This window comes from Manis pentadactyla, chromosome 3 (genome assembly GCF_030020395.1).
Source record: "Manis pentadactyla isolate mManPen7 chromosome 3, mManPen7.hap1, whole genome shotgun sequence".
In the NCBI taxonomy this organism is placed as follows: Eukaryota; Metazoa; Chordata; class Mammalia; order Pholidota; family Manidae; genus Manis; species Manis pentadactyla.
This window is the reverse complement of record NC_080021.1, coordinates 207,698,313-207,710,862: the sequence shown is the minus strand read 5'-3', so window position 1 is coordinate 207,710,862 and position 12,550 is coordinate 207,698,313. Positions and strand designations below refer to the sequence as shown.

General features: G+C 44.0%; 1 protein-coding gene across 1 annotated transcript in view; it reads left to right on the top strand.

Moving 5' to 3' along the window:
• The window catches only part of CDK5RAP2 (CDK5 regulatory subunit associated protein 2), a 192,956-nt gene that overhangs the window by 22,187 nt on the left and 158,219 nt on the right, over nt 1-12,550 (top strand). Inside the window, exons 5-6 of the mRNA XM_036915502.2 lie at nt 4,211-4,287; nt 10,422-10,545. Of these exons, the coding sequence (XP_036771397.2) occupies nt 4,211-4,287; nt 10,422-10,545 (201 nt within the window). The remainder of the gene's footprint in view (nt 1-4,210; nt 4,288-10,421; nt 10,546-12,550) is intronic.

Genomic DNA, 12,550 nt, shown 5'->3' with positions numbered 1-12,550 from the left:
TTATAGTCATCCCAAGCAGAAATTGGATTAGTATTTGTTCTCAGAGTTAGCATGAATAGACAGAGCTCCTTTCATTTAGTTTGAATTGGTTATGGGGAGCATAAAGATAATAGGATGACCTTAATATTAAACAAAAAGACACAAGATGAATTTTAAGGGAGTCTCTCTCTGTTTAAAATCAGAATTCTGATTCACTATCTTTATCTCAGCTGCCTTTTAAAATTATTTATGATTTAGACAAAGACAGTGAGGTGGTAGAATGTCTTTGGATTGAATCCTTACAGTTACCAGCTAAGTTGTGTAACTGTAAGTCATTCACTTTGGCTCTCTGGGCTAGCTTTCAGAGTTAGCTGATAATCCCTCTGTCATAGGGTTATTTGTGAGGATGAGAATGAGATGACAGATGCAAAGCCCCAGCACACTGTCAGTGCTTGACAATTACCGTCATTGTCTCATTGAGGCTTCCATTGGCAGCTCAAAGTTAGAATTGTCAGTTTTTCTGTGATAGGACTCTTCTGTATTCCTTGTGTGCTTGCTTATACTATCAGATAAAAAGTCTGTTCCCCTCTGAAGTCTTGACCTGGACGTCTCTGTTAGAAAACAAACCTTGGTGCTGAAAGTTGAAAAAAGAACTTGGCTCTTGTGAAAGGCATGAGTACAAACAATATTTCAGTGCCCTTTTCTTGGCTTTCTCTAGTAGATTAGCCCTTGGCCTGGGAATTTTTCCATCTTTTCTGAAGTTTACACCAGTGGAAACTTCTGAAGGAGGAAAAAGAACTCTCCTTGGGTTTCAGTGGCAGATGAACTTAAATGGACTTGCCTTGGAGAGGGATTGTACTGTACTTCGGAGCCCTATTCAAGAACTGAAAAGCTCCCTTGTCCCTTAAGACACAGTTTTTTTTTTCTCCCCTGCAGTGTGGGGGGTGGAAAGACAACAAGTATGACCCCTTTTCTGGAAGGGATTGGTGATACAGTCAAAATTTTAAAGAAAAACCAATAGCCTAAAACATTTTATATGTAAGTATTGTTGTCATGTGTCTCATAACTTCTATGGTGAAGGGGAACCAAAACGTGCTCACTGCCTGCTCTTTGTCAGGCGCTATTCTGCGCATTTGTACATTCATCATCTGATTTTAATTCTCCAGACACCCTTGTGCAGAGAATATCCACTTCTCGCAGGAGAGAACATGGAAGCTCAGGGCGGCTCAAGAACTTGGCTTGATATCATATAGCTACTATGTGAGGTGGATTTTAAACCCAGGTCTGCCTACCTCATTATTTTCAGCTATCTTTTTCCGTTCTCTGAATAGATGACGTGATTTAATTGATTTTTTATTTCAATTTAAGTTTTTGGATAGGTGTACATAGTGCAAAATTCAAAAAACATAAAAGACATATATTGAAAAGACTGTCTTCCACCCTTGTCTCCTAGTCCCCTTGCTCCAACCAGTATCGACTCTTTTTTTTTTGTATCATTAATCTACAATTACATGAGCAACATTATGTTTACTAGACTCCCCCCATCATCAAGTCCCCCCCACATACCCCATTACAGTCACTGTCCATCAGTGTAGTAAGATGCTATAGAATCACTACTTGTTTTCTCCGTGTTGTACAGCCCTCCCCGTGCCCCCAACCCCCTACATTATGTCTGCTAATAGTAATGCCCCTTTTTTCACCCATATCCCTCCCTTCCCACCCATCCTCCCCAGTCCCTTTCCCTTTGGTAACTGTTAGTCCATTCTTAGGTTCTGTGAGTCTGCTGCTGTTCTGTTCCTTCAGTTTTTTTTTTCTTTGTTCTTATACTCCACAGATGACTGAAATTATTTGATACTTGTCTTTTTCTGCCTGGCTTTCATTGGTTCTTTAAGCAGAGAAATTTTATGTATATACAAAAAGGTGTGTGTGCATGTGTATAAATCCCCTTTTTACATAAATGCAAGTGTGTTCCTATTTTGCATCTTGTACTTTTCCTTAATATCTTGGATACCTTTTCTTCGTAGTGGCTTAAGAGCTTCTTATTTATAATATTTCATTTTATGCTTATAAGCTGTCTTGATCTTTGGTTTGGGAATTATGATCACCATGTATATACATTTATCGCTTGAGGTATTTGGCTTGAGAAAAATAGTCTAGTGGACCCATTAGCTATCCATTCTTTGAAATTTATGGGTTGGGGTGCAGTTGGTTCATCAGAAAGCAAAGGATTTAAAATATGGGACATGAGCCCTTACATTGAAGCTCTGCCCTTCTGAGAGCTGGAAAAGGAATCTTCTGTTTGGAAGGTATTTCTACAGTTTTCACAAAACCACACTTGAAGACATTGTGCACTGTCATTCAGTGCCCTTTATGCAAAGATCAGCTTCTTCTCGAAAAAGTTAGGCTTCACAGATGACTTGTTTAGTTCCTATCATTGACAGTGAAGAAAATACACATTTTGGGCCCTGTCTTCTTTTTTTTTTTTTTAAGGTATCATTGATTACAATCTTATAAAGGTTTCACATGAGCAACATTGCGTTTCCAACATACACTCATATTATGAAGTCCTCACCCCACACACCCCATTGCAGTCACTGTCCATCAGCGTAGTAAGATGCCACAGAGTCACTACTTGTCCTCTCTGTGCTATACTGTCTTCCTCTTGACCCCCCCTACCATGTGTGCCAATCATAATGCCCTTCAATCCCCTTCTCCCTCCTTCCCCGTCCACCCTCCCCCAACCACTTCCCTTTGGTAACCGCTAGTCCCTTCTTGGAGTCTGTGGGTCGACTGCTGTTTTGCTCCTTCAGTTCTGCCATGCTGTTATACCCCACAAATTCGTGCAGTCATTTGGTATTTGTCTTTCTCCGCCTGAGCCCCGTCTTCTTGGCTTTCTCATTAGTTAGTAGTTAGCCCTCAGATTCCTCATGTCAGTGGGCTCTGTGTTTTTCACTTGACACTTGAGAGTCCCGACAGGAGAAACACTGCTCTCAGCTCCTGGCCTTGCCCTCCCTGGGACAGTTACTCAGTGAGAGCCTGAAGGCAGGGCCTGGGGCTGCCTGGGCTCCCTCAGTGGCCTCTGTGTGTGGCCCTGTGCTTGGCCTGTCACAGGTGAAGTGACGTGAAGGAGTCAGTGAAGAGGCCTCCCCTGACTTGCTGCTGTTTTCTCCTGCCGAAGAGGGGAGGCAGAATTGGAACTCGTGTTCTTTCGGTTCCAAACCCATGACCTTTCCTTTCTGGCTGACTTTTCAACCTGGCATACTTGTTCCCCTTGGGCTGCTTGGCAGAAAGGAGGGAGGCACATTCTCCAAAGTTGTAAATTTTACTGAAAATATTACTTTTATTTAAAATAATACACATGTATTATGGAGTAGAATGTAAAGCTGACAGGAATTGTTGAAACAGCAAGATTTAAATCTTGCATTTATAGCAGTCTCTGCAAACTGTGCACTCAGACCCCAGCCCCTACTATGTGAATTCATCTAATATTGTGTCTGGGACCCGCTGGTACAGAGGTTTGAGAAGTCTGCCGCTGCCCCACTGTCTCATGTTGTGATCCTTTTGCCAAAGATTCTGTCTTTGGATTCCCTTATGAGTTACAAGCCCAAGACCACGTGTGACTCCCTTCATTTTGGTCAGTTAAGAAGAAGATGGTTGGAGAACTCTGTGGTGGCCCTCATATATAGTCTGCCCCAGGTGGCTGTGTCTCTTTTGTAAGTTGAGTACCCTGAAATCTTATGTTGAAATGAGACAGGCAGTGATGCGGCCTCCCACTTACCCATCTGCATGTTTTAGTTTTTTTTTTGAACGGTTAACATGTTCCCGCTGCTATAGCCATCGCACGTGATTGTAAACAACCAGAAGTAATTGCATTAGAGTGGTAAAAACAGAATTGCTTGTCAATTTGCTTGGCAGAGGACAAACAATCTTTAAATCAGCCTCACTTGTATGACATTTATGCCTCAATGTTTGAATGCTCTGGCTGGTGAGAAGCTTGGAAAATTTACATAATTGTTCCAAGTCTTGAGAACTCCAGGGCTTTCTTTTGAGACCACCAGTATTTAATAATTCCCTTTTCCCTGTGCCCTGAGCCTAATGAGGTTTTGAATCTAATATCTGCCTGTTACAAGCATTGTGTAGTCAGTCCAAGCTGAAAGCCGTTTCTCGGCTGTAACTTTCGTATATCCTATAGTTCATACTGTTTCTCTTCTTTCTTTATCACGTCTGGAAGAACATTGAGCTTAAGGTGGAGGTAGAGACTCTGAAGTGGGAGCTGCAAGAGAGAGAGCAGCTGCTCATCAAAGCCTCGTGAGTATCTGCCACCCTGTCCCAAGTTTGCAAGTTGCCCAGGGGTCCTGATGGTGGCTGTCAGGTGGGCCAGTAAAATAGAACCTTGTGCTTTCTGAGTCACTTGTTCTCCAGCTGGGCTTTGAGGAGCCCAAGGAGGTTTTTAAATTTTATTTAATTCTTTTTCCCCAAACCTTTAAAGTATAACATATTTCTAGGAAAAATGAGCAGGTCTGGAATGTATAGCATGATGAATTTTATTAAGCAAACACACCTGTGGGGTCACAGCCAGATCAGAAGCCTGAATATCACCAGGCCCCAAGAAGTCCCCTTAGTGCTCCTAGACACCACTGGTGTCACCGTTGCTTAGAGCTGGCTGTTTTTGAACTTTGTAGAGATGGAATCATGTACTGTGCATGCACCCTTCTGTGTCTGGCCACTTTCCTCAGCACTGTGTTTGCAAGATCCATCCATGTTGTTAGTTATCTAATTAGGTCGTTCATTTTCATGGCCGTAAAAGCCCGAGGGCTTCGAGGGGTCCTGAGGAACTCTCGTGGTGGTGAGGCAGGGGGGCAGAGGGTGGGCTTCCACCCGAGTAACTCATTTTTGTATCTCTTTTATGCACGAGCGTCCCTTGTAATATTTTGTTTAAAAGAGGGGCTCCACTGCTTAAAAAACATTTGAAAACTATTCTTTTAATTAATTAAAATATTTATTGAATAATAAGTACAGTTCAGAAGATACATTCTGTGCCTCAATTGGTTATTTATTCACTCATAAACATTATTACATAATTCTGCCACATTCTGAGGGTTTGAAGAGAGTCATCCCTTTCTTCAGGCCCTCACCAGAGACTGCTTGCTGTACAGCACACCTATAAACAGAGTGTCATGGAGGTGCGGTGACAGGGCCTTTGTGGGGACAGCGGGGACACCAGAGTGTGCTGCGTTTGCTTGCTGAGAGTGGAATAAGGCTCCCAGGGCTGACCCACCAAGGGTCTGGCTGGAAGCTTGTGTGGAAATGCTCCAGTTGTCATGGCAGCAGAGCTCCCGCTGGATATCGTGGCCCGGGAGCGTGGAGTGCCTGGCGTGGGGCTCAGCTGCATGGCCCTGGGCTGGGCCCCATCATTCTTTTCATTTTACGCGGCCAGCAGCTGGAAGTTGGACTGCTCTTGGCTTTGCGTAGGTGAGAGGTTCCCCGGCCCAGGCCTCTCTGGGTTATGCTAACCTTGCAGACATGATATTTTCTGAGTGCATGAATGAGTTAATGAATGAATGAACTAGATTAACAAAGTTTTGTTTTTGCTGGGTTGCTATTGTGTGTTGTTTTTTTTTTTTTTAGAAGCACATCATTCTCTGGGCAGAAAGTCAAATTTACTTTACCAAGCCTGGAAATAAGTAGTGGAATTTGGTCTGTTTCCTATTCAGTGGCCTGCCTTCTGCAGGCCTTGGCTAGGACTTGTGTTTAGCCGGGTAGGTAGACAGGTAAACCGTAACACAAAAAGGCTGGCACTACTCAATACCAACACGCAGGCTGGGGTGTTGGCACATGTGCACGTGTGTGAATTCCCCAACTTGCCCACAGTGTTGTTAAGGGCCCATTTTGGTCTGACCAGCTTTATTAATTTATGTAGAAAATAATTTATTAAGCATCTGTTGTGTATTGTACTGGACTAGGTACCTGGGGAAGCAGTGGTGATCCAGACAGACGCATGGGGCTCACATTCTCCAAGGGGTATGGTGATAAAATACTTGGAATAATAAATATGTGAGCACATATTGGGAAAAGAGCTATGAGAAAAATAAAGGGAGCTCTGAGTTGATAGCAGCAGGAGTAGATGTATACATACAGATACATAGCTGGGAAGGGGGCCCAAGGAAGTGGCATCTGAGATGAGAACGGAGGGGCGAGGAGGAGTTACCTAGGTGACCGGATGGGGAAGGGGCGCCCAAGTAGAAGGGGCTCTGCAGGTCTGGGGAATTATGACAAGGCTAGGGGATCTTGGTCTTGTCTTGCAGGGTCTTGAGGCCACATTAGAGATTTTGGTCTTTAAGATCAATGGAAAGCAGTCATGGGTCTTAAACAACTGATACAATCAGAGTTTTGTTTTTTAAAAGGTCACTCTGAGTGCTGAGTGGGAAATGTTTTGTAGAGAGACATAAGTGGGAACAGGGAGACCAGTTAGGATAGGCTAGTGCTTTGGTGGCAGATTAGTGGGGGACTTGGATCGCAAAGACGTTTAGGGAGCACAATCAGTGGGACTCCGGAATGGACAGGAAGGGCGATGTTAAGGATGACCCCGGGGTCAGAGGTTAAGATCATGAGCTCTGTTTAGGAATGTTCTCAGTGACTTAACTGCATCAGCTTTCTGTCTGCCAACTGTTTATCCCAAACACAGTTCCCAGATACTGCAAATATTCTGTTGCTGCCGCTCTCACTTGGCCTGGGCAGACCTCCTCCGCTCCCCATCCCCCCCAGCCCACACGCCTCTCTGGTTGCCTACCCTGTGTACTTAAAGGCTCATGCTGAATCGTGGCTGCCTGTAGCCCGCATCTCACATCTCTTCACAGACTTCTCTGGCATTAAATGACAATCCCATATGTGTGTAGCACTTCTCAGTTTTTAAAACTAGTTCACCTCCATTTGCATTCTATTATCCTGGGAGCTAGACAGATCTTGAAGAAAACCTCCTTCTACCGAGAGGAGTCAGGACTGGAGAAGGGAAGGAGCATGAATGACCCCACTCAGCTAGGAGGAGCAGACCTGGGCTTAGAGCTCCAGCCCCGCCAGCCCCTGACTTACCGTCCAGGACTAAGTTTCATATTTCTTTTTTTATTTTTGTGTGTGTGGTTCTCATTTCTCTGGTAGCATTACATATCTAAGGCCAAGAGCCTGTTCTCCAGTGGAGCATGGGGCCAGTGGAAAGGGTAGGGACCCTGGGCTGGCTCTGCCTGTAGGCAGGTCTGTGCCCCTGAGCCTTGGTTTCCCAGCTGCTCAAGGCTCTTGTGTGGATTACCTACCGCAGGATATGTACAGTGGCTACCATATATCTGCCTTTCCCTTACCCCTAACTGCCCAGCACCAAGCAGTGTGTGTGGTACATATTTGTCGATGGAAAAATATTTTTATTAATGCCCTCAACTGCCCTTTTCAGTTTTATGGTTGTTTTTTTGGGGGGTCAGGTGGGTGATATGGGACCTGTCACAGGAAAAGCCTGTGCTTTTCCTAAAGAACTATAATTAGAATGGAAAGAATCAGAGGAAATGGTGGTGGTTTAAGGGTAGCGAGGCTGGTATTTATGGTAGGTTCTTTCATGTACAGGGTGGAAAGCTGGGTTAGACCAGTGGCTCTCAACCTCTCCTCCCTTTGGGTCTTGCTGTCTCTCGCATCTGTTGCCCCGATTTTCTATAAGGAAAGAAAGGGTTGGGGGGGAAACTACCATTTATTGAGATCTTAGTTTGCCCTAGACTGTGCACCTGGCACTTGACATCCTTTATTGTATTTGATTTTCCAGCAATGATGTGAGGCAGCCAGTAACGCTCATTTGAGTGAAGAGAGCAGAGGCTAGAGGAATGCAGGGACTTGCCCGAGCTGGTAACAGAGCAGGGACTGATCTGGCCCTGGAGCCCACTGTGACTTGCTCTGGAATAAACATACATGGGTGCTGGCTTTCCATTGTTATATTTATCCGTTATAATGAGGGGGCTTTAAAAACAAAAGCAGACATATCTTTGGGAGTAAATTTTATCTCTGTAGCTTTAAAACACAAACAAAAATAGTAATTCCATTAGTAGAGGAAAATTGCACCATACTGCTGAGTGTAAATTTTATTGCTACAGTAACTGTAAAATACAGAGATGATAAATGAAAAGTTGGAACATTTATTGTTGGGAATATATTTTATTGGTATAACTAAAATGCAAACAAGCTGAATAATACCAGTACTTGGTAAAAATTGTAGCCAGCCTCTTGACAATGTATACGCTTCTGACTGTAGGCAACAAAGGCTGAATTTGGGCTGATAGGAGAGAACTGCTTGCTGGGTGGGGTCCATTATCAGTAGATAATAGAATGAACCATTTTCCAGAGGAGGCTTGACAAAGCCCAAGGGTAAAGGGTAAAACATTTGTAGTGATCAGTGGAAATTCAGGACTGGAAAAATGCTGTATCCATGGCTCAGGAAGGGAAATCTTCAGTCCAGAATTCTTTCAGCCATGTATAATGCCTCTTGAGGAGCGACAGAAATGATTGTGAATCACTGTGAGTTCCAGACAGTACTGATCAATAAGTGAGCTGAGGGGGAGAGGGTGAGGACATTCCATGGCATTAATCAGGAAGTGGCAGTGGTGGCCTTAGTTCAGGCCAGCAGATGATCTGTTCTTGGCTCAGGGGTAGGGCGAGGGCCCTCTCAGCATCCCTGGGGGCCAGTGCTGTCATGGCCTCAGGGCCAGCAGCTGGTTGGTGTGCGCCATCAGATGAGAGGAAGGGGCCCCGGGCTGAACCACCACACGTGTCAGCTCTTCATTTCCAAGGGATAGTCGTCTCATTTTCCAAATGAGGAAACTGAGGTATAAGAGGTCATTTACCCAGAGTCACACTGAGGACATAATAGAGTAAAAATTTGGAAGCAGATCTGTTCAGCTTCATAGCCTATGTTCTTTCTTTTCAGTTGTTCACATTGAATTCCATTTAAGTGATATCATGACACTGGGGCCTTCTGAAGGCTTATTGGTGAAAGAAACAAGATATGAATAAAGTCTTTATTTGCAGGCGGCTCATATTTGGGACTTGGACAGCAAGTATGGCTCCCTTGACTTTGCATTGTTCTCAGGCACAAATTCACATGGCCTGTGCATGTGTGTGAGCGTCTGGTCACATGGCTCTTGGTTGGAAAAATTGTATATCCCCCTAAAGTAGGGCACGGGAGGCTTGTGCTGACTAGATTTGTTCTGTTGCAGTTCTTCTGAGAAGCCAGCTTTAGGTGGAGCCATTTCCTTTGTTATTCTGCCTCCTGGAAGCCTGCAATCATTTGAGAAATCTGATGAGAACTGCTTGGAGTCTATGTCTCCCAAATTCATAACTTGATAGTTTTTCTTTTGGGGAGAACCAAAGTGAAAGGCCTCAGTGGCTGTGGTCCTCTGTCTGATTTTGGTGCTCTGTCCACACCACTGCTTGCCAAGTGGAGAGAATATTCTGTGGTGCCGCAGCAGGGTGAACCCTGCATTTTATGTTAGAGTACCGTGGCATGTGGGCTGCTTGCACCATCTTCTCTCCTCGTGCCCTGCATGGTAGCTGGCGCTCACACAGATTGACCATGCTCTATTGAAAATGCTTTCCCCTCCAGTTGGCAGAAGATGAAGCATACAAACCCTTAAGCCCTCAGATTGATTTTTGTTGCATACGCTCCTTTGTACATTGGCTTGTCAAACCTGCTTTCCCCTTTGACCCAGAAATTCTCTTTTTAGGAAGTGACCCTAAGGAAATCACTGGATAGTATGCATACAAGGATGCTTTTACCATAACATTGCTTTTGTTGGTAAACATAACACTAACATTTGTTTGAATATCTGCTTTGTACAGGCACTATTTATTCTCAGAGCTTTATAAGTATTACCAGACAAATGTGTAAAATCAGGAACCATCTCAATGTTGTAAAAATGGGGGATTGATTCGATTTATTACAGTACATTTTCACCAGTGAATTAATATGTAGCCCTTAAGAATGATGTAGATTTGTGTTTATTGACACAAAGGATGTTTATAGTGTATTAAGTAATAAAATCAGATCACAGATATGCATTGTACGGTTTTATTTTTGTAGAAAATGGAAGACTGTTAAAATGCTAACTTAGTTATTCTGGTTGATAAGATTATAGATGAATCTTTTACTTGTTATTATATGTGTATTTTAAAATTTGAGCTATAATTGACATCAACATTTTGTAAATTTAAGGTGTACAACATATTGATTGATACATTTATATATTGCATTATCTGTGTTTTTGAGTTATAAATAATAATAATAAAAATAAAATTTATGATAAAAAAACTCAGCACCGAAGTGACCAACAAGCACACCTTGTCTCTTTGGGGCAGCTTATGTTACCATCTCTCCGTCACCCTCATGCAGGTCATGCCTTTGCCTCTTTTTGCAGCAAAGCAGTTGAGAGCCTGGCTGAAGCGGGTGGCTCTGAACTTCAGCGAGTGAAAGAAGATGCTCGGAAGAAGGTGCAGCAGGTCGAAGATCTCCTAGGCAAAAGAATACTCCTTTTAGAAGAGGCAAGTGTGGAAGCCCCGAGGAGAATGTCTTTATTACAGTGGCCTAATAACAGAGTGGGCAGAATTTTGTTCCTTTTTTCACAAGCTGCTAGAGTTTCAACAGAAGCAGGGGCCGCCCTTCTTGAGCATCTCCTGGGCTTCAGCCCCATTCGAGGCACTTTGCACCCAAACACCCTGTGCACTGGCCATGATTGTCTTCATTCCTGTAGTTGAGGACCCTGAAGTACAGAATACTAACTAGTCCGAGTTTAATCCGGGATTTAGACTTTGACTGCTGACTTTAAACCCTGTTCTTGCTCCAGCACCATTCTTCTTATCTAGTTTAGTCCCTTTATTTTACAGAGGAGGAAACTGAGGCCCAGAGAGGGGAAGTGACTCACCTAACATTAGCTAAGCCTGGAACCAGTTTTCTTGGCTTGTAAGCCAGTGTGTGCCCATGCAGCCCTGGCCCCAGTGCCAGCCTGCATCCCAGCAGCACCCACTGAAGTGAAGGCCTTTTCCTGGGGAGACACGTCTGTGGCTTCTCCTGCTTATTCTCAGGTGCTTCCTGTGACTGTGATGGGAGTCAGGGTATTGCTTGCCCTAAAAGATCCTATTTCCTATGTGTTCAAACAGTTTTTCTCCATATAAGCTAGTATTAAGTAATGGTAGTTAATTAATTCTTGGTCTTTGAAGTCTTTTGTTTCATTTCACTTTCTCTGCCTGAAACCCTGATCCTTTTTAGCTGTTGGGAGGAAGAAAGGCACCACAGAGCACCTTGGGGTACAAAAAGCAGGTACATTTGTAATGTATTTTGCCCCTTGTAATGGTCTTTTTCAGGCTTGATGGTCACATCAGCCCTAATATCAGCCCCATGGAGTGTGTAGTGTGTAGGTACTAGTCCAAAGTACAGATGAGGAAACAGGCTCAGAGAGGGTGCGAAACTTAGTCTTGGTCATAAATGGTAGAGCTGGAACCAAAAAAAGAGTCTTCTAAGCCTAAATTTTGAATTTTAGTTAACGTAGAAGGGACTTAACCTCGTGACTCAGCTACCTTATTTTTCTCATAAATGCTTCCTAATGTTTTAGGGTGTCAGCATGACTGGCAGGACTGGGTTGAATCCCTGCTCTGCCACCATCTTTGTCGCCTCGAATAAGGCATTTGCGCCCCCAAGCCTCTGCTTCCCCACTAACCTGTAACAGCGCTAGTGAGACCTGCTTTGCAGTAGTGATTGTAACAACAGCGGTGCCAGCAGTTCATGGAGGGCTTTCCGTGTGAGAGGCACCCTCTTTCGGCCTTCTCATACATTGACCTCGTTAATCTCTTCCATAAACCTGTGAGGTGAATACTTTTATCACCTTTTAAAAAAAAAAAACATGATGACACAGGCACAGAGTGGCTAAGTCACTTGCTTAAGGTCACACGGGCAGTGAATGCTGGGTGGTCTGGCTGCAGAGCCTGCATCCTCTTTGTGCTGTAATCTGCTCTCAGTACATAGCTGCACAGGATTGAGTGAGGCCCAAATATAATATAAATGAAGCTCCTTCCTCAAAGTCTGGAGTTTAGTAGGCACTCAGTAAATAACAGACTTTGTTGTTTATTATCTCAGAATATTGGGAAATTATTTTTTCTAGCTATTATTGAGCTTGATGGGCAGGCCTCTTGGGAAGGCACCATGAAGGAAAAGTGCAGAGGGGAGGGAGTCAACATTTTTTTGAGCTGTCTGTGATGGAGAAGGCATTTGACAGAGTCTAACAGCAGCTCTATCCTGGAATGGTGGTTATCTCTGTTGATCGGGAAGGCTAGGGCTCAGAGAAGTTAAGCGACTAACCAGGGCCACACATCAGTTAAGTGGGAGAGCTGGGTTTTTAACCCAGTCCAGTCTGACTGCGCTGCAGTCAGAGGCAGTTGACACCTGGAGATTCATTTCTACTCCCAGGTCACCTTTCTCAGCACCAGGACCTTTTTCCCTTATATGGACACCGCCTGTGTGATTCAGATAATTTCCTTGTTGGCTTCTCTGAGC